At 47.0% G+C, this 26,356-nt stretch overlaps 1 protein-coding gene across 2 annotated transcripts in view; it reads right to left on the bottom strand.

Annotated features, from left to right (window-relative positions):
- Positions 1-25,054, bottom strand: part of KANSL1 (KAT8 regulatory NSL complex subunit 1) — a 92,424-nt gene extending 67,370 nt beyond the window's left edge. For both annotated transcript variants that reach the window (XM_075722610.1, XM_075722611.1), the window contains exons 1-2: positions 25,022-25,054; positions 13,081-14,467 (exon numbers count right to left, since the gene is read on the bottom strand). In XM_075722610.1, coding sequence (XP_075578725.1) covers positions 13,081-14,384 — 1,304 coding nt within the window. In that variant the 5' untranslated portion in view covers positions 14,385-14,467; positions 25,022-25,054. The remainder of the gene's footprint in view (positions 1-13,080; positions 14,468-25,021) is intronic.
- Between the last annotated feature and the right edge of the window lie 1,302 nt (positions 25,055-26,356).

The following is a 26,356-nucleotide window of genomic DNA, read 5'->3' as shown; positions in this document are numbered from 1 at the left end:
TGACACTGAAGTCCTGCAGTCATTGCTTGGTCCAAGCACCACAACTAAAAGCTTAGTTGTAAAGGAAACTTACGACCAAAGCCTTCACAGACATGACAACAATGAAGGGAAAAACCCACAAAATTTTCTATGCATCTTATTTTCTTTAGGAGTTGCACCACTGAGCACCACAAAGTTTTCAGTTACCACCTTTTTAAGTTGCAGGAAGGATGGAAAAAGGAAGGAACAAAGAGGAAAATGGGCACAAGACAAATAGAGTTCCTGTGCACCCCAACCACCGAGGTGAGTGGTGGGCAAACCTTGGTCCAGAAGCTCTACTGCAGAAAGTACCAAAGGACGTAAAGCAGAGGAGATGGCAAACATGCAGCTACTGCCCATGGAGGAGAGGGAAAGAGCAAAGGGGAAAGAAATTCATATACACACAGGGGAAAAATTCATATGCACATACAGAATTCAAGTAAACACAGTCAATAATTTTCACTAGTTCTTCATAAAGCCACCAAAAGGCTTAATCAAGTCACTTTTCCTTTAATTTATCATAGAAGAGCACACAAATTCACCTGCTCAAGCACAAAACACAGGTAAAATAAGCAACTCAATTTGCAGAGCGGCTAATGTGATTAGGGCTTACCTGTACCCAGCCTTTGGGTTTCATGAAGCATTTGGTTTCATGAGTTTAACATAACCAAAGCATGCCTGCTAACAGCAAGCAAAGGGGGGATAAAAAGGCAGATCTGTGCCATGACAACCAGGATGGGTTACGAAAGCTTTCTCTCTACAGAGGATACTATTTTGAAAATAAATTCTACCTCAACAGCCAGCACACAGGAGAATTAGCTGCAAGAATAACTAGAACTCCTTATATTAAAAAGACCTGGATGAACATCAATACAAGAGCAGAGTTAATGCAGGAGTGAGAGGAGGGGCACTAGGGCACATTTGACAAGCCAAAGACTCACACAAAAGAGTGAACAAGTACAGAACCACTGCAACGGGAGACAGATATAATTCCAGCCTGTTAGTAAGAATTCAAGGAACGGCTCATGTCCATAAAAAAGCAGCTACAAAAAACCCCAAACAGCAAGTTACACACTTCATAAGCCAGTTTAAGATCTAATACGCAAGACAATGTCAATCAAAGCCTTCGGGTAAGATTTTTCTACAAGTATCACTTATTAAAAATAGTTTTAAATAACTAAGAGTTGTTTTGGGCTTCTAGCCCATTTCCAGAGGCAGGGAAAGGGGAATGGTAGGGGAAGTGAGCAAGGGCTGAATATGGAAAGCTGTCTTTGGGCACAACATGAATCATGGCACTGAAGAATTTTCTTTCAGTGGCTGGCTACTACTCAAACAGATTTATTTTATTTAAAACATTAAGGCTTTGACCAGTATGGGAACAACAAACCTTGGAGAAATCATTAGTTGACACTTAGGTGTCTATATTATAATAAAAATACTGGCAAATTAATCTGTATCAATTTAATCTGCCTTGACATAGGCAAAGTGGTTAACGCCTTGAAAGATTTCCTAATGTGGTTGTTTCTTCAAATTATTTTCTGCTGTCTCAGTATAAACAGCATCTTCCCTTTGACTTTGAGAAACTTCTGCAAATGGCAGGAGAGCGACCTAAAACATAGAAGGAGCAGAGAGAGAATAATTTTCTTGTTTTAGTCTGAGACATTAAAAAAGCCAATACCACAAAATGTTGCATACATGGAGCAAGAGCCCTGCAAGTGTTCTGCATTCAAAATGCAGATCCACAGAAGGCTAATTGTCTCATTTTTTTTTAAATAGCCAGCACTGGAATAGCAGAAGTCACATGGAGAAGGGCTCCAATTCACACAAAAATAGGCAGATTTAGCTGCTGCAAGTTTTATTCATGTTACTGCCCCAGCCTAGGAATAGTAATGGCTGCTAAACAGAAATATTCTCCCCTTGGCCACTGGGATGTGAGCCTCCAACAGAGAAAAAAGCCACTAGGAACACAGAGAGCCATTACCTCTTCACATCAAACCACTCAGATCAGGACTTGGGACCACAGGAGCTAAATTTTGTCAGAAGCTGTGAAAGCTGTGCAGAGCCAAGATCACTGAGCACCAAAGCACCTTCAAAGCCGCCTGTCTCCTGCTCAGCTCTCGCCTCTGGATCAGACCCTGGCCCCGCTCCATGCGCGGACACAGAGGGGTACTCTCTTTTCCTCTGTGCTGACACCCACAGCACCCAGGGCAGGGCAGGACCTGAACTAATGGCGGTGGCCAGAGAGACTGCAGGTGAACAAGCACCATGCCCCAGCCGCAGAGCTGCTGCTGCGCCACACCTTCGTAAGAGGGTGCAGGAAAAGCACACAAGGCATGCACAGGCCACCAGCGGCTGCCGCACCCACCTCCGCACACATTAACCTCCTCCTCAAGCACTTTTAAGGCCAGTCACTGTGGGTGACAGCAGCACACGGTGCTTTTGCTGCCTAGAATGCAGAAGCAAGTAAAAAAAAAAAAAAAAAAAGCCTGGGTGCACAAAGCACTGAGTTTATTATTTGATATCTCTTCCTGCAATGCAGCGTACCTTTACTCGGCATAGCATAGTGAGAACCAACTTCCACAGACACATACAGCCCCTACAAGCGAAGCCGCTTATCACTCAGTGCCTGCAAGCACAGAGTGCACAGAGGAGAAGGAGCAGCAACGTCTGCAACATCCAGAGGCCCAGGAACAAACCAGGACTGCGTGCTGCTGCAGTAAAAGGAGGTGTCCTCTCCAAAGTTAAACGGGCAGAAGCGACACGTTAACTAGTCGGGTTCTGACGCAGACAGAAGACAACGAGCAGGGCAGAACCGGCTGTCACTATGCCCAAGCTTTGCAATTACGACAGGAAAATCGGGAAGCAGCCGTGCAGAGCCCGGCAAGGAACCGTTTGTAACCTCCGGCCAGCAGTCAGCTGCATCCAGAGTGCACTAACCACCACGGGGACCAGCTCACAGCAGCTTCCCAGTCACACGCTATCGGGGCAAGGCCAGAAGCTCAGAAGACTTAATACCTAACTTAATAATAGAAAGATTAAATATCTAACTAGATAACAGAAAACCACAGATAAGATACACGGAAGCGAGACGTTCATGCACTGATGTTTAGCTAATCTGGAAAGTAGGAATTTCTTGCCAGGTTCCTACAAGTGATTTAATTGCAAAGTCATCTAAACCACTGTGTCTTTTACTGCCCTCCGCTGCCTCTGTTCACCTAACTGGGTGGAAATATGGGGCTAGGTGGATGGCTGCTGACCCACAACTCAAACTTACACCCACCTAAATATGTGCACACAAACATCCCTCTCAATCTTCTTCCACCAAGAAACCATTTTTTTTGTGATTTCTGCCTACTGCATCTACATAAAAACCCTTTGCTTCTTACTCAAGAGTGGATTGGATTTGATAATGCAATGTAACATTACCAGCCCTGAAACAGCAAAAGCTCAATATTGGTCATTAAGCAGGAGCCGCCAGGGAATTCACTAAATGCAGATTGCCTGTAAAGCTGTGTGAGCTGCTCTGCTACAAAGGCTTCTAAATGGAGACAGCCAATTTTTAACCCATCTAAGCTTAGAGAGACCCCCATCAAGGCAAATGGGGTAACAGCTCCAAACATTTAATCAAGTATCATAAAAGAAGGAAATGAGGGCCAACTGCACATGGGCTGGGACGAAAAGTACTTCCGAGATAAAGTATTTTTTACCTAGGCTTGGAGAACAAGTGACAGCAGAATATTTCCAAAGCTTTACCTGCAGTATGAGAGAGGAAAGACTTTGTGGCAAACATTTCCAAGATGACTGAAGTTCTCTTGTTTTCTGTTTGCTGGCCAAGACAAGTTTGATGTACAGACAGCTACTCACTCTGGACAATGCATCAAATCACTTTGCTCTACCTAGCATCAACTTTTCTGCTCCCAACAGAAAATACAATTAGACTTCCCTCTGATTCACACTGCCTTCCATTAATATTTTAAGGTCCTCCCTTACACAAATAAAATCCCTGCAACATTTCTTACATCGTTATGTGCTACTATGGAAACTGCTAAAATGTCACAAATACAAAAGCCTAAAGCTCTGCTGCATAAGGAGTACCCTGATCCTCCTCATTTCCTTCTTTTGGTCATTTGATGACCAAATGTTTTGAGCTTAATTAAAAAAAAAAGTCACCATTTTAGTGTGGCGTGTTTTGTTTGGTGGTTTGGGGTTTTTTTTAATTGCTTTAAGTTACTGAGTAATTTTATTAAGCAAGCAGCCAAATGAAGTCACATTTCACAAATCCACCCCATCAGGAAGCACTTTTTAGGAAGTGAAATGACACTCAAAAGATCTGACAAACTCAGTGCTGTACAGTGCTGCAAGGAGACACCTGAAACTGCAGTGAGAGCTGTGTCAAAAACTACCCCTTTCTCCCACTCCCCCGACTGTTCCACTCCATAAGTGAGAGACAACTCAAATGATGTATTTTACACAGTAAGAATGCACGTATTTAACAGATAAAGGGAGCTATAACTCTTTAAAATGGGCTAAATATCTTTGAGAATTAAACACTTCTGGAAAGAGCATGCTTATGCTCATTCATAAGACAGCACAAATTAATCTGCTTCAGAAGCAGAAGTGTCACGAGATGTGCCAGCCGAACTCTGCCACCACTATTCACAGGGAACATCTCGTTTTGCAGTTAAGACATCATGGTTGCACGTGAGCACCAGGGAGAAAAGAGCCATCTGCCAAGTCGTTCACCTTCACGAACCTGATGGCATACAGCTACCAGAAGAGCTTTAAATACATCACCGTGATGACCTCCCTGCTTGGGTACAATCACCAGCCACAGACCACTGCTGGAACAACTGTGTTTTGGCACAAAGTTGGAGGCTGATTTTGGGGAGGTGCAAACAACAAGAGAGCTACCTTCAACATGACCAATTTGCAGCAAAATTTTTGAGACACCCCATCTTCATAACAAAAACGATAAATTTAAGCTCTCACCAGCACAAGTCTCTGACTGTCCCCTTTTAAATACCCTCTTTCACCAAAGTATCATCTCCCTTACTGCTGATTTCACGCAATCTTATGAAAAAGCATGTTTTACACAGAAACCCCAGGCACGATTAACCAGATCCTTACCTCGGCACACCCGTGCCAGGTACCCTTCCCATAAATAGCTTGTTCAGTGCTGAGGTCAAAGCTGGAGCAGGCATTCCAGAAAGTAACCTTATCAGAGAGAAGGTCAGGGCAGGACGGGCAGGAATCTGGATGTTACTTAAGCAAACCATGTCATTATATCAATGACCAGCACATCAGCAAGTCTTCCAAATGCAGAGCATCACAACCAGAGGATGTTAGAGACAACTCCGCGAGCAGTGGAGAATCAAACCATCCCCAGTTCCCATCTGGCTCCAGAGACAGGAAGGGCAACTGCAACAGACTCAGCTGCAATTCAAGTTTCTCTACTTCCCAGCTGAGTTACTAGTCGATACACAGGCCTTCACCTACTTGTATTTTTAAGTCCTTCCTTTCATTCAGACATCCAGCAAGTAAAACCTAAGTCGATTTTTTAAGTTCTCTTCTACCTAAAGCGTTATATTCGAGGATGGCCCAGCAAAGCCACCCAGCTCTCCAAGCCTTTGAAACAAGACACTTGGAAAACGCACCATAGCCAGGGTGTGCCCAAAACATGCTCCATGGAAAAATCTGTAGGGGTAGCGCCAGTTTAGCAAAAAAAACATTTTGCCCAGCTGGAAGTCTAATGCAGCACTGCTGCCGAGCGAGTGCAACCAGAACATATCTGCTGGAGGAGAGAACAAAGGAAGGGAAGAAAAAAAAGCCCACGTTACTGCATGACAAAACCCAAAATCTCTCAGGACAAAAAGCTCATCTGTGAAGTACACCTTCGTAATCTCTTTAAGGAAGTCCACATTTGCCGTTGCTCCAGTTTTAATCTTAGCCATATAGTCATTTTTTGTCTTGTGTCAGTATTAGCAAGAATAAAAATGCAGCTCTCAACTGTAGCTGCTTACAGATGTTGGTGTAATGTAATACAAAAGTCTTTTCCCCATCCCCCACACTGGTATATTAGACTTCAATATTAGAGATCGGCTCTAAATGGGGTCCCTTTCCCTTGCTCAAACACTAACTGCAGTTTCACATGAGATTGTAGGAAAGAAGACAAGTTACCACACCAGGTCTTTAATGCCAGTTTGCATTCACAGACTTCACAAACATTTTTGTCTGCTGCTTCAGATGCTGTGACAAGCTTTTTCCAATGAAAAGTAAAGTAAATATTTATGCAACCCTATCCAAAGTGTCACCCACAAGTCCTCAAAAACTGAACCAGAGCCCATTCTTACTCGGTGCCCCACTGGGTAAGGGCTATAGAGACAAAGGGTAGTTTATTGGTAGTGCCAGACACCAAATCATTTCCAGTCTTCCACATTATCACACACCAGCCCAGCACAGCCCCACAGCCCAAGAAACAGGCAGCAAAGATCTGACAGAACAATGCAAAAACTCTGCAAGAGCACTAAAGGCATCTGCGAGAAAGATGCCTTGTCTGCATTCAGCCCCCCACACATACCGAGTTCGAACGCCCTCCTGCACCACAGCACCGGACTCCACCATTATTCTTCGCACACGTGACCCCTCACCAAGTGCTGGTTCCCTTCTGCTCCCCTCAAAACAACTGTGACTTCAGCCCAGAAAGATACACTTAAACCAATGCATCAAACTGCCCCTAGGATGAAAGCGAACAACACTGCCTTAACCAAGTTCTGTGGATGACAGTGTTGAGTACCCACACTGAAAACACCTAACCTCCCTTCCATATTCCACGAAGCCCTGCATTAGGATCAAGGCTCAAATAAAAGTCAGAAACAACTTACTAGACATCCATTGTATCTATAAAAAGGTATACTACAACCAACTTGGAGAAATAACTGACTCGTTTTTCTTAAGATCCTTCTCAAGCAGTGTTCTCATTTGCCCTCTTTTCTTAAAAGCAAGAGGGACTTGCAGTGTCCTACTTACTCTGGATACCTGATTAAGCATTTTCGAACAACAAACAGCTCTTTGCTATTCTGCTTTCAAATGCAATGCAAGAACATGTTCAGGATTTGCTCTCTTTCTCTCTTCCCAAAGATGCTTGAGGGACATCTCTCTAGACCAACATACTGCTTCTGAGCAGCATGTGGATTACAAGCAATTCAGGTATGACGTATAAAAGTTCTCATAAATAGCTGAAAACTAGAAGGTCAGGCACTGTGCTGTAGTTGGTACCTACAGTCACAGCTAGAAGTCAAGAAAAACAACACGAAAAGCCGAGCAGGTAACTGAAAAAGTCAAACAGTAGAATCATAGAATCATTTAGGTTGGAAAAGACCTTTAAGATCATCCAGTCCAACCATTAGCCTAACATTACCAAGTCTACCACTAAACCAATTAAGGGTATAGTAGCAACCCCACACCTCCTGGCTTAGTGGCTGGATCATTTATAATGAAAGTAAAAACTAGGAATCATTAAGATTGGAAAGGACCTCTAAGATCATCATTCCAATCATCGACCCAAAACCCCCATGCCCACTAAACCATGTCACAAAGCGCCACGTCTGCACGTTTTTTGAGCTCTTCCAGGGATGGGGACTCCCCCACCTCTCTGGGCAGCCTGTTCCAATGCTTGACCACCCTTTCCATGAAGAAATTTTTCCTAATATCCAATCTAAACCTCCCCTGGCACAGCTTGAGCCCATTTCCTCTCGTCCTATTGCTAACTACTTGGAGAAGAGACCAACACCCACCTCACTACACCCTCCTTTCCCGTAGTTGTAGAGAGCGATCAGGTCTCCCCTCAGCCTCCTCTTCTCCAGGCTGAACACCCCCAGCTCCCTCAGCCGCTCCCCACCAGCCCTGTGCTCCAGACCCTTCCCCAGCTCCGTTGCCCTTCTCTGGACACGCTCCAGCACCTCAATGTCTTTCTTGTATTGAGGGGCCCAAAACTGGACACAGCCTTCCAGGTGCGGCCTCACCAGCGCCGAGTACAGGGGCACAATCACCTCCCTGCTCCTGCTGGCCACGCTATCCCTGACACAAGCCAGGATGCTGTTGGCCTTCTTGGCCACCTGGGCACATTGCTGGCGCATGTTCAGCCGCTGTCGACCAACGCTCCCAGGTCCTTTTCGGCCAGGCAGCTTTCCAGCCACTCTTCCCCAAGCCTGCAGCGCTGCATGGGGTTGTTGTGACCCAAGTGCAGGACCCGGCACTTGGCCTTGTTGAATCTCATACAGTCGGCCTCGGCCCATCGGTCCAGCCTGTCCAGGTCCCTCTGCAGGGCCATCCTACCCTCCAGCAGATCGACAATCCCACCCAGTTTGGTGTCATCTGCAGACTTACTGAGGGCGCACTCAATCCTCTCATCCAGATCATTGATAAAGATATTAAACATGACTGGCCGCAAAACAGAGCCCTGGGGAACACCGCTCGTGACCGGCCGCCAACTGGACTTCACTCCATTCACCACAACTCTCTGGGCTCGACCACCCAGCCAGTTTTTTTACCCAGCAAAGAGTATACCCGTCCAAGCCATGAGCTGCCAGCTTCCCAAGGAGAATGCTACGGGAGACTGTGTCAAAGGCTTTGCTGAAGTCCAGGTAAATGACGTCCACAGCCTTTCCCTCATCCACCAGGCGGGTCACCAGGTCATAGAAGGATATCAGGTTGGTCAAGCAGGATAACCAACCTGAGTAGAGGCAAACTTTTAAGATTGGTTTGCATAAATCAGATTTAGTGAAACATGTTTGTGACCAGTAGGAAAAGCTTCCTTAGTCCCCACAGTGTGGGATTTGCCATCTGAATTACAGCTCCATGAAGTCACAGACTTGAGAAATGCTATTTAACAGCCCTTGAGATACAGGCTTGTCATGTTCTTGCTTGAAAAATATAATCAAGGGAGAAAAATCAGAATTTCTAAGTCCTGTTTCTCAACCAACTGATGCACCACCTGCAACTACCCCTCAACCAACCACTGACGCAAGTGTCACACACATCCCTCTCCAACACAGGACTTTGAAATTAGTGCTGACAAAAGCACGTATTAGTGTGAAATCTTCATTACTACTCCAAGTCCAGCAATTCTGAAATCCAGACAGCACAATGTGACACAGCACAGGGAGGAGTCAACACACGGGCTCCAAGGCTGTGAAATAATTCACTGCAACACTGAAGTGCAGTAGGTGCTCAGATTTCCCACCAGTAAATGAGGATAATTAAAGTGTGCTTAGGCATCATGACCATAGGCATCATAACAACCACAACCGAACACACTGTAGGTACTGTCTGACCATCGTAAAAGGTGGTGTGAGAAGTTAGTCACCAGGAACTTTAGTTCACTCTCAGCAGCTTGATGTAACTGCCATTAAACCAGTGACTTTCCAGATAAGAAACCTGAGCTAAAAAATAAGTTCCAGTTAAAAAAAAAAAAATTTTTCCATGGTACACAGACAAGTTGGGGATTTCAGAGGCTAAATCACGTACTACTCACCAGCTTAATGACTATGTCGCTGCTCAACACAGGTAACTAACCAGACAAAAGCAACCGACCAGTGCTGCTGAAACTAGTCTACAGTGAAGTGCAAGACAACCAAAGAAACCGACCAGCCTGAGAAAAGCTACTACTACAAAGATGCACAAGCCACATGAAGTATTTCCTACTTCTGTGTATTAGTAAAGGGCCACAGAAACACCAGGACTTTTGATTACTTCCTAAATCATCACTTGGCCACATAGGCCAGAGCCCAGCCAGCAGCCCTCCAGCACCGGGAGGAATTCGCATGCCCTGCTCCGGGTGGCCTTTCACAAACAGCAGTTCCTGATCCTACCAAGCTGGCAACAGCATTTGGGCTCTTTCAAAGTAGCACAGGTTTCAGAGTCACAGACAGCTGCTGCCTACGCTCACACCCAGCCAAAGAAGTTCAGTAGGGGGGCTTCAACCTACCTTCACCACCACCAAGCAGAGGCAAAGCTTCTCTAGCTCCTAACTCTGCCACTGCACAAGCTTTTGAAGCAACACGTGAGAGGATCTCAGCTGTGAAGCAGAGTTGTGTATTATTAATCTGAGAGCAAATGAAATGCAACATGGTGGTCCTTGAGCCACATAAACCTAAGAACGCATCATAAACCAACCCTGTCTGCTCACACTGCCTTTCTCCATCAGCTGCTTAAGAATCAAGAGCGCCTTGTTAAACCAAGCCCATAGCTGGCAGGGCTTCCCAACGAAGGTGTAACAAATACCTCCCTGCTTTGTTTATGCATTACATGATGGCCTGGTTATGCACCTGAATGACAGCACCTTCCTGGGCAGCAGGTCTACGAGTGCTTTAAAAGAACCTGCCAACTTCTGATAGATCCCTAACGCTACTGGAAAGATGCAATTCCTCAGGGAGACACTGCTCTATAGCCAAGATCAGGCGGGCCAGAACAGTACAAATGTTTCAAAGTCTGTCCTTGACCAGATACTGATTCCAGAATGCCACCATGCCAGAAAAACTCAAAGGTCAGCTCTTATCCAAGCATGAGGTAAATGCATCTTTGTTTCTTTTGCATGCTTCCACTTGAATCCCACAGTCAATGACATGGCTGCTTACTGCAAGCAAGCTACAAGACACAGCGCCTGCAGCATAACTCTCACTAAAGAGCTAGAAGCAAGCAAGCAGTTTCTTGAGGGAAGGCAGGGGCACCCAGGAACAATACACAGCCAAAGGATGCCAACTGAGGGATGAGACAGAAGTTTTTACGCTCATTAAGATACTCCATTTCCTTACTGAAGTTAAAATAATCAGGGTCAAAGTCTTCCCTCTAATAAGTAAATTCAGCAAGCTGCAAAATCCAGCCATACTTGAGCAACCCTGCAAAAAGCCTTCGCTGTTCTGTGCTCACACAAACGTAAAGCAATGGTTCTGTGCAATAAGCCGGCCCAAGGCAGCTTCCCAGAGGAAAAGTCAGCTCTTCCCCTTCCTGTCTCTTAGCACTACTTTGGAAAGAATGATATTCAGAAGTACTCCGATGCTTGTACCAGCTCTTAAGGTTGACTTCAGTTTTGCTAACAAGCACAAATGTGCATTCAGCCTCAACTTCAGTAATGCCAGAGCTCACGAGACCCAGTGTCAAAGCACTCAGGCCAAGAGGACAGTCAATGCTGGGAAGACTAATTACTAAATACCCACAGGCATAAACTTTAAACTAGGTTTGGTGGGCCTGGCCTAGATGCCAGTATGCATACACACCAGCTTCTGAACCTATAGAAAATAGAAAGATCGTTCTTTTTATAAGCTTTAAAATCTTTGGCTCAGAGGTTGAGGAATGTAAAGGCATGACTAACACAAAGGGCAAAAAAGTCAGCAAAGAATTTCACGCGTCATGTCTCTGAATACCGCACTTCCTCTCAGAATTAAGATGAGCGGCAAAGAAATTTCACTTTGCTAGACAACACATGAATCTATGAAACGCACAATATGGGAAATTTAATATTACTTTGGACAGAATTTTAATCAAATGTCTCCTCTAATAACAATTACAATACTTATAAATACAATTTTACTACTAATCCCAACAGTAAGTTTGCGGACATTATAAAAGAGGAATAAAGTTATTAAACTCTCTTCTCTAACAGCACAAGAATGCCTTTATGTCCAGCCAGCAGGGATCACATGCTCAACTACTAGCTTTGCGCTGGGAGAAAGACGAACTTAGGCCATGTTTAAGACTTCACATACTGAAATTCATCCTATGCTAACATCTTAAAACACAATGTGACATTTAGCTGGAATTTAATATTCAAGAGCTGTAACATCTGTTTATCCACACTCATCCATATGAGCATGTTTTTGGTGCACGCTGAAGTTACCAAGTACACACTGTTCACGTCCACCTACCTAGTTCAGTAAAATTTGTGTTACGCAGTACTCGACCAGCCATTAACATTACTTTGGACAGCAGGTATCAAAATACATTCAGTTATTTCTCCACAGAGCGCTGAACAAACCCAGAATAGTGCAGGTATGCAAAAGTCCTGGTGACTATTTCCAGCCTTCATCAGAAAGCCATCCGCATTCCAAACAAGACCCCTGTGACTGCTGCAAGGAGCTTTTTGTCGACTGTAGCTATACTTCCCAGACTGAGGTTTAAGTTCAATAGGTCCATCAGGGTGGAAGAGATCATCTACTGATGCAAGCAAGATTTTACACAGACTAGACACAGAATATGGCTTTTTAAGAGATGTATTCAAAATACTGCGATACGCCCTCCTAGGGAAAACACTTGTCTTTGGAAGAAAGATTTCCCTTCTTCCTTGACCTGTCTCAAGACCTTTTCCCTTGATGAGGATCTTCCTCCTCCATACACAAATTGACACCTAACACTTATGCAAACAGTATCCAGTTAACAACACAATTATGAAGCTGTTGTCCTCATGTAATGCAAGTCAGAGACAAGAAGAAAATTCCCAGCAGTATTTTCCATAGATGCCCAGAAGAGAACACACATCCTTTCAGAGAGTTGGGGTTTTTTTTTTTCCCTTTTCCCAGGCAGTTCATTCAACACACCCCCCCCCCCCCCCCCATTTCCCCAGTCACAGGTACACTGTCAGCTACTAGGATTCAGATTGGCCTTACTTCACATAACTGGTTTACAACAAAGATTCCCATTGTAAAAAGACAAACAGTTCATTTCGGGGGACAGGTCCAACACATCATGGAGAGAACCACTTATAGTATTTCAGGTTTGTATCTGCAGCATGCTTGCACCACTCCAGCCAGCCAGCATTTCCAGGACCTGCTGCTCCACAAGAACACCAATGACTACCGTGCGGATGAGGAATTTTATCTTCAATGTTGCATGTGCTGCCTGAACTAGGAAGTGTGCAGCAAATCACACCACACTAGTTTTAACAATTACTTCTTTGATCTAAGCCCATCAACAGAGAAAAACATTCCTACAAAATCCAGACTTTCCATCTGCCACCTTTCACCTTGCTCTCCCCCCACCAGAGGCAAGCAAAGCATGACTGCTACTTACAGCGGTACGTGGGGTTGTTCTGGGTCTGCTTTGGTCAGTTCCTCTTCTTCAACGTCAGACTCTCCTCCCGAGCTGCTGTCAGTGACATCCGAGTCAAACGCTTGTTCGCTGGATCTCAAGTTTGCCATACCACTGGCCGTGAATCTCTCCAGTTCTTCCGATATTGAATCACTCTTCAAGAAGCTGCTTAGGCCTTCTGAAGTAACTGTCTCACTCGCAGCTTTCCTCAAGGCTGCTTCTGCTTTCCTGGTCAACATCAGCTGGCTCCGATGCCTCAGGGGGTCTGAAGCTGGAAGCTTGCTCAGAGTTTTCTCCAAGAAGCCACCCAACTGCTGCTGGATGTGTCTCTCTACCTGCTTTGCCTGCACCACCTGCAAGCGTTTCTGCAGCCTGCGGGCACGGTTCTCAATGTCTGCCTGCCGTCGCAGCAGTGCCCTCGTCCTCATCTCGGAGTCAAGAGCACTGTGGTGGCCGGCCAACAGAGAAGGTTTCTGCTCCTCCAACTTACTGCTCCCAAAGTCAGAGTGACTAGCAACACCAGGCAACCTAGTCTCTCCACTGCTGCCCTCGAGCACCCGCTGTTGCTCCGTGGAATTAAGGGCAGACTTGTTTGCAGCGCTATTATTGCTAAATGGAGTTGTGTGCTCTGCATCAAGGCTTCTATGTGGAAGAGTGCAATTGGTCAACCCGGTCTTCAAGTCCCCCAATTCAGAACCTCCTGTGTTATAGTCAACACCCTGGAGGGCAGCAGAAGGAGGAGCACACTTCCCACCATTCAGAGAACTAGAGTTTTCATGGTCTGAATTAGTACTTTTGGCCAATTTCTTGGCCAAGCCATTTACAGGCGCTTGTGGGAGAGGTGGCTGGCTATTAGTACTCATTGTTTTTAGATTCTCCAAAGTGAATTCCAACACTGGTTGCCTCCCCAACAGATCACTTGTTTTCAAGAAGGACTGAGATAACAGAGAATGAGATTTAAGGACTGTCTGCTTGTTGAAGACTCCTTGCAGCTTCAGAGGCTCTTTTGAAGAAACAGATGTTACATCCGAACAGAGATAAGAGGCCACTAGTGGCTGCAGCTTGCCCAGCTCTTCCTTCGTAGGGTTGTTTCGGAAATCTAAACTGGGATCCTCCGGAGCAATGGCTTTCCTTTTGGCGCCGTTGGCAGCCAGGAGGATGTTGTTGGCGTTGCCGTTGCTCTCGGCACTGCCAGGCGACAAGGTGGAGGACGGGGGAGCCAGCTTGAATCGGATGTGGTGAGCTTCAGCTGCTGCGTCAGTGAGAGCGGGCGCCATCGCAGCCATTCAGCACAGAGAGACAGGAAGTCCAGCCTCTCCCGGTGCCGAGGCCAGCTCCACTGCCTCCCACTGCCTCTCCTGAGGGCAGCCTACAGAAGGGAAAGAAAAAGAGAAAGTTAGGCATTGCAATTTTAGAAAATAAAACAAACAAGATGGACAACAGCAGCGAGACTTATCAACTCTTGGCAAAGCCACGCAAGCTTCACGTTCAGCACAGCATCCTCCCTCTGCAACCACCAGCCTCACGCTCAGTGGAGCCGTCTGGGCACCAGGCAGGTAAAACCAGAAGCAGCAATATGCGAGCTGGTCCTCAGGATCTCCCATAGCCAGCGCCTGCCTGTAACTACTATCCTCATCTTTCAGCCCATCCACCCAGCACACCAGCATCCTTCCAGGCCTTCATGAAAGGTCTGGCGCTGCTTAACACCCGTTCCTCAATGCCAGCAGCTCACCAACTTCATCTTTAAAATCCTTGAGCTATGTCTGTAAAACAGTTTTCACTGCTTCTGCTGCCAGCTCAGGTGTGTTAGGAATGACAAATTATAACTATAACATGTAACAGAGACAGTGCTTGAGGGGAACAAATCTCCATATGCTTAAACAACCAGTGGCTGAAGGAATGCCACCACCTCACACCCACTGGCAAGCCCACCCTGAAAAGCCTTGGATTTGAAGAAAGTCCTTTCCCTGGTGTATATGAAACCTACTTTCCCAGAAGTATATTTCCAAATAAGCCAGGTGATTTCCAGTGTTAGCAATTCCCATTTCTCTTTCAAGAACATGGATAAAGATTAACCCACACGCACACCATGACAGAGCAGTTCTACGCTCTGACTGTAATAGCAAGCCATGGCTTAACTCAACTAGATCAAACAAGTTAAGAGAAATAACCAAAGACCTTTCATTCATGTATATTGCAACCTTTCCCCCTCCATCACCTTCACGTTTCTGGTCACTTTCTTTCTTTCTTTGCCACTAAAAGCCTCAGTGTTTTTTAATGTCTTTTTTTTAACTGCATTCACATAACCCACAGCACAGGCTATGCTAGCAGTGCAACAGGTACTTTATTTTCCTTTTGCTGCAAAATTTATCTAGCACCTTCATAAGCTATTTCAGTGTCAATTTAGTAACAAGAAGTTGCCCTAATCTCTTGCCTGATATGCCAATCCTCTAATTTCACATAAATTTGCATAAGCTTGTTGTAGCTGTTCATTAACACACCCCAATGACCAAATTAATATACCACTTCACAGGAAAAGTGAGGACTATCTGAAGTTTGAATATGTTGAATGAGCAAAATTTAACAGCCAGTTTTGCTTCTAGCCTCATTCAGCTGCACCACAGTTGCTCCCCAGCGTCACACCAGGTGTTTCCCCCTAACAGGGACCACAGACAGACATTAGGGCTGAAAAAGACTAAGTACTAAAAACTGAATTTTTGTGAAAAGTCAGAGATGAGTTAGAGAAACAAATCCATATCCCCATGGAGGGAAGGCCCACAGAACAAGCTCAAAGGTGTTTGCTCTGTTTGGTTTCCAGTGAACATGTACATTGGCCCACTGGCAGGTCCCTCACCAGGTCTATGATTCAGATCACCTGCAGTCTTGCTAACTCTCTCGCCAAACCCAGTTAGGCGACACAGAGGAAGACGACAGGGAAGAAAGAATACACTCACAGAGGGACTGACAAAAAAAAAAAAAAAAAACCAAAACCTGAAGCTATTGTAACAGAAATACAGAGACACTAGAGGTAGGTTCAGACTTCAGAAGTCCCCTGTTGACAGAACTTAGCATATTTTGTAATCAACTATACCTTGTCTTTACTGAAAAAAGAATACTGCATGCCTAAAAATTTACTGCGCGCTCACTGAAAATGGCTTTTAGTCACCATTTGGGTCCACAAATAAAGACTGAACGTGACTATTCAGGGAAGAAAGAAAAAAAGGAAGTTGCAGGGAACTTTCCACTTGTAGCTAAGATACCCTTGGGAGAAGAGGGAGGAAAACTGTCAGAATAAAGGACTTCCCCAACTCCAGCCTCCTACCAAGACCTTCAGTACAGAGACAGGTACACTTGGAATGACTGTTCCTAATGGGTGCTCTCAGTTCTGCAGAAACACGCTGGTCTGTCTTCCAAAGGAATACTCTTGGATCAGTGCTCTTCATCACAATTACCACCACAGCACTGCAAGATATCGAGAGCAGCTTAGGAGAGAGCATACTGCAAGAAAGCAGACAAACCTGCACTTGGTGCTGACTGCAATGATTCTTTCCGAACATATTTGCATTGCACTGCAGCCATTTAGGAGTTTACCTAGGCTGAAGAGTATTTTAGAGTAAATTTGTAGGTCACCAACTTTAGTTAAATTAACAGAAGTAGAAAACGGAAGCGAAACTTTCATACTGCCTTTTTCTCTGGGCTAGCAAACTCACTTTGAAAAGAAAAATCCTCCTACTAAGGGACTGCAACCCTCCTTGGCTTCATTTTTAGTTGGGCAGACAGCATTTAAAATACTTTGGAAGCCTGGAAAGCCTCCCTTAAGAACAAGGTTTTGTTCTAGTAACTTAAAGACGACCTTCAAAAGTTATTTGGTGTATTTTTTTTAATTTCATTTAGGTCCTTATAAACTATCTGCATGCTAGACAGCACTGGTTTTTCTAACACTGAATTAGATCTCTACTCTTACAAACCACCCTCGGGAAAAAAAAAAACAACACATTAAACAGCATTTGTAAGTATGTTCCCTCCCCTAAGTTTCTAAGTTTTGGTTGTTATTAAAGCCATATTACACTTATCAGTAATTTCTTCTTAACAGGGAATTGGAGGGGAGAGGGTGTAAGGCATCCCTCTGAGGTGACCGTAAGAAGGACAAATAACACATGGACACAGTCTGAGGAACTTCCAGAGTGTTCTGAGAATTTTGACAGTAATTCCAAGAATTATCCCGAATCTTGTGTCTGCCTCTGGGACTCAGACCACGCTGGCAAGTTCTACCTAAACTGCTGTCACCCATCAATATTAGTAGATTGATGTGAGGTCCCACGGGTCCCTTTTTTTGGTGGTTGGCCACCAAGGGTCTACGACTCACAGCACTTGAGCTGACATGCATGTGACCAAGAGGCTTCTCCTCCTGCAGAAGTCCTGCTGGTAGACAACTGTCAGATTAACTGGACTACCGCTCCAGTTCCACCACCACAGCATGTGTGCTGTAATACAAACTCCAGCCCTGCCTTCAACAGCCACGGCACAACACCTCCTGCTACGCTTCACTTCCTAAGATCCAATAGGAGCTTCTTCTGGAAGGCCAACATGGCATTTACAATGCGTCTTAAGATAACATTCAAAATCCGCAAGCTCATTCTTGATTTTCACTTTAAAACTAGAGCACTGCCAGAGCAGTTAACATTAATTAACAGAGAAAAGATGAAAGGCTCTAGTAAGCAGGTAAAAACAAGAGTAATCGTAAGTCGCCCATCTTCCCTCGCTTCCCGAGGAGGGCACGCAAGGCCGCTGAGGGAGGAAAGTCACCCGGCCTACTCAGGTGGCTTCACCCACAACGCCACGTCAACTACACCAACGTTCAAACTCTTACCGCTTTTTAAACACAGAGCAGAGGAAAGAGTGGGAATAAGGTTGAGGCCACGATGGGACGTTAGATGAGGCACAAGGAATGTGCCTAGTCACACTATACCCCGGAGCAGCTAGCGGGTCATGACACCCCTGAAAACAATCCTTCAGCATGCTGACTTATTCAAGACCGTCTGCTTTTAAAACCCAATTTTACAACCAGACCTTGAAAGGAGAACTGGGTTTCTAAGCACATGATTTTGTGCAACCCCTCAGAAAGTAAGCCCAAAATGAACACAGGAAGTTTTTGCTCTCTGAAATCTTTGTGGCAGGAGTTTCAGGGGGAGAAACCAGGCACCTGTGCTTCCAGCAAGGTTCATGAGAAGATGAGGGGAGCTCCAAGTCCTGAACACAGAGGTATCAATAGCCTCCGCTTTGCCCGCTCATCCAAACGCTCATTCCAGTTTCCCTTCAGAAGGGCTCCCCGCACCCTCCTACCAGCAGGTCTCCTCGCAGACACGAGTCCCCCCACGGCCACCCTGGCTACACCACCTCTGCCTTCGATCCCTCCCAGCACCGCTCGGTGACACACACATCTACTCTGCGTATTTATATTCCCTGAATTACAGTTTAAACCCCTGACATTATATCCAAACTCCTGCACCTACTGTCTAGTTCCATCACGTGCCAAACCACACTGGGGCTGCTCTTTATATATAGCTGCCGCGAGGCCCCCTTACTTGCCCAGACCTCCTCCTATGAGGCACTCGCCCAAACCCACCTGGGCGCACTCCCCTTTTCCTACAACTTGTGTGAGAAATTAAGACAGAAGAGGTTACAGGTGATCACGTGGATTTAAGTTCAACACACATGCAAAGGACAAATAACTTCTGTGTTAGATGCAAGCCTCCCCCCAACTGACTACACGACCAGCCGCTTCACCTCCAAAGCTCTGTCCTACCCAACACGCAGGTTTTGCAGAGGATACATACGCAAAGGTGCTCTTGAATTAGAAGCGGTAAAGGCAAAGCTACCCCAAAGGAAGTGAATATCATACTAATTCCCACTTCCCCTCTCCTCCCCCACTACGAATCAAGAGCACAGCCAACTCTTGAATTTGTGTGGTTACAAATGTCTTTTAGCAGGAAAAAAAAAACCCAAAAAACAAAAAACACACCACCAAAAAAACCTTGCTAGAATAAAATCCATATACATTTCACAACTGAAATACATCATCTATGCTTCTAACCTCAGCAGTCAGAGCAACTTAAAACGCAGGTACTCAACACACAAGCTAACACCCTGAGCCCTAGAAATATTTTCCGCATCAAAAATGTACATCTACCAAAAGTTATACCTATTATGCATAACAGATCCTCTACATGCCTTTTGTTATCACCTTTCAACATGTTACAGTTGTAAGACAGATTTTTACCAATTTAGAAAGAGCTTTACATGAGAAGTAACTGTCAGAGCTTTAATTAAGGAAACGTGACAGGCAACTACAGGACAATAAACTTATCAATAAGCCAGCTATCATGTGCAGTTGGGAAGACTGTACACTTATAATGACCTACATTTGGGAAACAGGCTTTTTTTTTTTTTGGCAATATTAATGAAAAAAGGATTAAGAACATACATAAGAACCACAGATTTTTAAAAAATATACACAAGTACCTTCCACATATATTAACACTACAGAGTCACACCTAGTCTCTCTGGGAAAAGTAAGAATTTTAATATTAAGAACATTCCAGGGAATGGTACTTATGTACTGGAACAAATAAGAGAGATATTACTGAGCTCCACTTTTACAGCCTTTGTTTCCAACCAGAAGCCCCCAAGATTAAAATAAAAGCTCCTGTTTCCACTTGCCGGTCCACACAAGCAGCAGGGTCTTTTGGTCAACTCTAAACAGCAACGTGAGGCCTCCTTCTTCAAGAATAATTTTCTCTTATGCCTGTGAATTCTCATTGGATATAAATAACCAAACCAATTGCATAATCTGGGGTAGAGAAGGTTTTATCAATATGATGTCAGAAAGAAAAACAAAAGCCACAAAGCAAGATTAACTGTCATCCCCCCAGTCAAAAGTCTGGAAAGTTGAATAATTACAAGAATGCCTTCACCCAGAAAATGAAGTGGCTGGAGATAAAAATACCCATTGCTGTTAAGTCACTCTTCAGAACAAAGTTGATGTTTGCAGTCAAATAAAAAGAAATGTGGTTTAAAAAACAATAATGGGGCATTTGCACAAAGAAGCAGTCTGACAGACAAAAAAAAAGAAAAAAGCTTTAATTGTGAAATCCGGGTCTCCCCTCATCCAGTATCAGAGAGATTTTGTTTTTCTTTCGCATAATCTGGGCAAGCTGCCCAGGAAATATGAAAACCTGAACTCAGGACTCAGGGAGCAAGTTAAACAAAAAACAGAATTGCCTTTTAATTTTAAAGACACATTTTCATTCACTAGGTGCGGTCATACCAACCTTTGCTCAAAAGCATGACTGCTACCAAAACTTTTAACCCTCCCGCCCCATAAATGGCACCACCTTAATACTTCATATTTTAAAACAAGGCATAAACTGTCTTTACAAAAAGTGTTTTAGAGTGCCTTGCGTTAACTGGCCGTGTCCTCAGGAGGAAATAACAGAATAGAGAAGAGCAGAATTAAGTGTCTCCAATCACTAGATCCCTGCCCGATGTCTCCAGCTGAGTTTAAATAACTTATTTTGAATTCATAACACAGTTCTCCAGGACACATATGCTCAGCTAACTGCAGATCTCCGCTTTTATTGCTCCTCGGATCTCACAGGAGAGAGCGCAATCCACAAAGACTGCCATGGCAGCAGCTAAAAACAAGATGACATGAACTCCAGAACAGAGACACTTGTTTAATAGAAGGTGATGTTCAATCACACATCACAGGTTCCTTTTTATGGGCCATAATTACACCATGAACTCTGTTTGCTGTTTCTCATTTAGTGTAAGGCAACTTCAGGGTAACCTTTCCCATCATATCCTGTCGCTGCAGACTTCAACAGGAAGTTATAAAGATTTCAGAGAGAGGACTCCTAACATTTGATAGAGCTGAAAATGAGAAATACTTAAGGTCCACCTTCTGCTAACATCTCTGATGTTAGCCCAAAGTAGTTCCTGATACAGAAGTATGTATTTCAATTAAACTTTTTTAAAAATAGCTAGGTTTTCAAATCTGCCAAAAGTAAGTTTGCAGCAAGAGATTAAGGAACAGATGAAGATGCGGCCTGTTCAGGCTGACAGCTACTCCCATTTCCTCTCTTCAGATGCGATTTTGTTACCCTTTTTCCTCATATCATTAAATAAACAGCACAGTTTCATCATTAAATTCAGATACTGCGCTGTCAAAACTCTGTCCTCCAGAACTAAGTCTTCGTGGCTATTAGCATATCCCATTTTGCTGTTTGTCTCATTCTCTGAACAGAGTTATACTTTGGCAGTCATCTGCTAACAGCGGTTCATGGCAGGGGGAGAGACACACTTATCGTCTAACTTTCTTTGAAACCTGAACGGGACCTTATCCAAGCTAGACTATTCCAAAAACACAGGTCTGAACTCAGGCCGAAGAGGACACGCGTAGGGTTTAATGGAATTATGTTTACTCAAGTCCTGCACCACCAGGGCTTGCTGATTTCAGTATAACAATTCCTTGCCCAGCTGAGAAAAAACAGAAAGCCTTCATTCCGATTTAAACAATTTGTTACAGAAAACGGCATCCTTGAAGACACAGCTAAACTGCTGTTTACAAGGCTGGGAAGGATTCTCAACCCAAGTGGCATGCTGAAGTCTTTGCTGCTTTTCATTTCAGATAGACATTGTATTCCTGGAAGTTATGAGCAGGGACACTGTATTCATAAAATGCTGCAACAGGAATGGTGCTTCTCAGATCACCTGCCCATTCTGACTGCCTAAATGCTAAGAGGCTCTTTTTAATGAAACAATAAACACTTTGAACAGAGGCACACGTGCAGAACTTAAATATTATTTGGTCTAATCAATATGAGATCCACCTGAGACACACTAAATTAAATTCCCATTTAGGCACAGAATCACAGAATGCTTTGGGTGGGCAGGGCCCTTCAGAGCCCACCCAGCCAGCCCCCTGCAGTGCCAGGGACAGCTTTAACCAGCCCAGGGTGCTCGGAGCCCCGTCCAGCCTGGCCTGGGATGGTTCTGGGGATGGGGCCTCCACCGCCTCTCTGGGCAACCTGTGCCAGTGCCTCACCGCCCGCACTGTAAAAACCTTCTTCCTTATATCCAGTCTAAATCTACCCTCCTTTAGTTTAAAACCATTACTCCTTGTCCTGTCACAACAGGCCCTGCTATAAAGACTGTCCCCATCTTTCCTACAGGCCCCCTTTCAGCACTGCAAGGCCGCACTAAGGTCTCCCTGCATAAGTTGGCCCACCTGTTTCCCACACAGTCCAGTAAAAAACAAAGAAAAAAAATGCAAAATCAGGTGCTGTTAAATGGGGATGGGCAGAGGTATCACTGACCTACTCTCAAAAAATTGTTCAAAAAAAAATGTAGTTTTCCAGAAAAGGAAAATGATATGGAAGGGGGGCGGGGGGGAGACCCACAAATCAAACCAAGTGCTGCTCACCCTTTCTCCCCAAGCTTTACCCTCTCCCTGCCTTGGTAGGACCTAGGAAGCCCTCAGGCCCTATTCTTTACTTCACTATCCATTAAGTCTTACCCATCCTGGAGAAGTCTTTTGAGGTTCCTAAGGACAGGCACCACTCGCTGCCTGAGCAGAAAAAGGGTGGAGAGCTGAAACTCCAGAGACAGTCTTTGTTCAGAGTGTTCATTAGATAACGGCAGTTGCGTTCACAAAAACGCAGTTATAAACACGGCAAAAGGAAGTGACTTTGGTCAAAGAGCTGCTCGGTTTTCACCCCTGACTTGCGTGATGTCAGAATTTCACCAGTTCTCCAGTTACCAGATGATCTCCGAGAGCAAATGAGCCTCTCATACAGCACGGGGGGGGGGGGGGCGAGAAAGAAAAAGAGAGGAAAAAAGCATAAAAGAAACACAGCCACATCTGCCTGGTCATCTGCCACTTTATCACCTCTGAAGAGGGAACACAAGTCATTCTCATTGCTAAATCATTACAAATCAGCTATAACAGTATCACAACCAAGTTCCACAATTAACTGCTCCTGCAGCATATCAAGCCATTAAGCCCTACACAGCTGTGCTACCTTGGCAGCGTGGCTACAAAAAAAACATACCCATCCCTCCCGCGCCAAAAAACATGCCGCTCGTATCTCGTCTCTGACGGTGGCCGACAGCGGACACCTCAGGAAGGAAAAGCAGGCTGCCCCCGGATCCTGGTCCCACCGTCAGGTTTTGGGGGTTTCCCCCAGCTTCGCCTTTACAGCCCCTGGGTCGCCTCCACTTCGACTACCCCTTCGCTGATTTAAAAGGCCACTGACTTCTCAATTAAAGAAATGGTATAAATCAGGTGGAACAGCGTTGCTACCTGCACCGTTCACATGCCAGAATGAAAATTCAAGAGCACTACGCTAAAGCAGGGGAAGAGCATCAGAGGTTCCTCCATGAAAACAAAGGCTATAAAAAGGACAAATATGGTTTTAAAGAGAAAACGCTGATATATAAACAGATCCCTGGATTCCTAACTACGGCAGAGGTTTAGTCACACAACACGTAACACCTCAACTGCCCCCCAAAGCATTCTATATCCCTGTCGTCAGTGGGACCGTACCACGGCTCAAGTACTCTCCTACTTTCCTACCTCTGGGAAACGCGCCTTTACCTCGCCTTATTTTTAGAGGCACAAATCACACTGTACACATGACATGATGTAACCGCGGACACAGACATGGCCCAAACCAGTTCAAAATATAATGGTCAGTCAAAACAAATAAAAACCTGCAGTTCCTCCCATATCCTGACCAGTTTCATGGAAAACTACAGTTTGTCACTCAAGTACATTTTACGTAACAGGCAATATAATCTATATAATGCCTGTGTTTTGATCCACCTATACACAAATTTAACAAGCGGAGAGATGACACCTCAGTTTGTAAGGAGGGTCTGCTTTTTTCTAATTTTTCCTTTTACATGGCCTTCATTTATACCCAAAAGGAGGCAAATTTCTCTGTAATCAAGCACTGGAAGATGCTAATCCCGTGATGGAAGTAAACACGCATACAGATCACAGAAAGCATTTCAGGATAGCCGTGCTCTTCCAGCTTGTTTTGAGAAAAATAATTCCGGATCGGCAGGACCGGTTCGGGGGGGGGTGGGGTGGGGGGGGGAGCAGCCGGAAAGTAAATACAGGAAAATGGCTCAGCAGCTCAAACCCACATGAAAAATTACGCTATTGTGTACCCCCAGAAAAGGGGGAAAGTGCACCGCGACACATCCACGGCTCCCGCACGCAGCCACCGGTGACAGCACCGGGAGCCCACCGGGCACCGGGATTACCGGGGACCGCTACCTTAGTATTTTCCAGGCGGATTTGGGGACGGGGGAGCTGCTCCCCACCCCGCGTTTTGCAAGACTGAGGTTATGCAATTTACATATTTTTTTTCTGTTTACTTTTAAAACTTCGCATATGCCCCCCCCCCCCCCCCCCCCGCAGGTTAGGGAATGCTGATTCTCCCCACACACACACACCCCCACCCCCCCCCGCTCCTTTCCCTCCCCGGGGGGAGCGGGACCGGGCTCCGCCGCCGCGGTGCCGCCGGCCACGTGAGGGGCCCTGGCCCGGCGGGACCCCGCCGCCCACCCGGGCGCCTCCGGGCCGGAGATTTCAATTTAAAGTGGCGCCACCCCCACCCCGCCCGAGGGAGCCGCAGCACCGGGGGCGGGGGGGGGGGGGAGCGGGCCCCCGGCTCCTCCGCCGGGAGGGAGCGAGGGGGGGCGGCGGGGGAGCCGCCTCCCGCCGGGCGGAGAAGTTGGGGCGCGGCGGCCGCCCCGCAGCGGGGCCCGGCGGGGCGCGGCGGCGCTAACAAAGGGGCGGCGGGGGAGGCGCGGGGCGGCGGGCGCGGAGCGGCGCGGGGCGAGCGGCACCTACCACGTGACGAGCGGCGAGCGCGGTCCGGGCGGGCTCGGCCCCCCACAAAATGGGCGCAGTTTGCAAACAAGCCCCGGCCGAGGGGCAGCCGCGGCGCCGCAACCGGGGCGGGCGCCGCCAGCCCCGGCCGCAGCCCCGGCGCCCCCCCCGCCCGCTCGGGCCCGCCCCGGCGGCAGGGGGGATGGGCTCGCCCGTCTCCTTCGGCGGGCGCAGAGCGGCGGCCGCAGTCCGGGCTGGGGCGGGCGGGGGGGGGGGGGGGAGCGGGCCCCCCCACCCCCGGCTCGGAGCGCTGGGCGGCGGCGGGGCGGGCCCGGCGGGCGGCGGCGGAGCGGGCGCTGCGGCGCTTTTCTTCTCCCCCCGCTCCCCCCCGCTCCGGGCGAGCGCGGCGGCGGCGCGGCTCGGAAAATGGCGGCCGGGCTCCTTCTCTGCCCTCCCCCTCCCGTCAGCCGGAGAATGCACCGGGGGGGGGAGGAGGAGGAGGAGGAAGGGGGGGCGCCGCAGCGCCCCCGCCGGCTGCCGCGCGCACCGCGCTCGCCGCCCGCCCGCAGCCAGGGGGCCCCGCCGAGCTCGCGCCGCAGCGCCGGGCGCCCGCCGCGCGGAGGAGCTGCAGTGCGGGAGGGGCGCCCGCCGCCGTGGGAGGGGGGGAGGGGGCGGGGCGGCCCCGCCGCCTATTGTCCGGCCGCCGCGTACACAGCTGCGGGCGGCTGCTGCCCTGCCGCCGCCCGCCAGGGGGCGCCCGCCCCGCAGCGCGCCGGCGAGCCCAGCCCCGCGCACGCGCAGGGCTCGGCAGGGGCGCGCGGGGCATGCCGGGAGCTGTAGTCCGGCCTCCCTCCCGCCCCGCCACGTGCCGCCGCGTCCGGGCCCCCCCCGGCCCAGGCCCCGCCAGCGCAGGGCTCGGGAGGCGGCGGAGCCTACTCCTTGCAGACGCTGTCACGCTTTTCAGCATTTCCCCCGCCAAAAAAGACACTTCCCGTTTTTCCATCCAAAGCACACTCTTTGCAGAAAAACTTGCACCGTTTCAAGTGGTTTCCCCCCAAAACAACATGTCGTCTTCTTCCGTCTCCACCTGCAGCCCCAGGAATTTTTTATTTGGTCATTCTGCATTCCCCCTGCTGGGCCTTCAGCTCTATTCCCCAAAATTCTGCCTAAAAATTCCTTTAAAACCCCTAAATCCAGAGCAGCTCTGGGAGGTGTTACCCAAAAACACCCACAGCTGGCACAGCTTTGGGAGGTGTTACTGCAAAATACGGTCCTGGCTGTGCACTGCACGACCTCCTGCTGATTCAGCCCCCCCAAAGGCTCCCAGTGCTGCACGGTGAGCTGCTGTTCCCACGG

The sequence above is a fragment of the Pelecanus crispus genome, chromosome 18 (assembly GCF_030463565.1).
Source record: "Pelecanus crispus isolate bPelCri1 chromosome 18, bPelCri1.pri, whole genome shotgun sequence".
Classification (NCBI taxonomy): Eukaryota; Metazoa; Chordata; class Aves; order Pelecaniformes; family Pelecanidae; genus Pelecanus; species Pelecanus crispus.
Note: the sequence above shows the minus strand (reverse complement) of the source record. Positions and strands in the feature narration are given on the sequence as shown.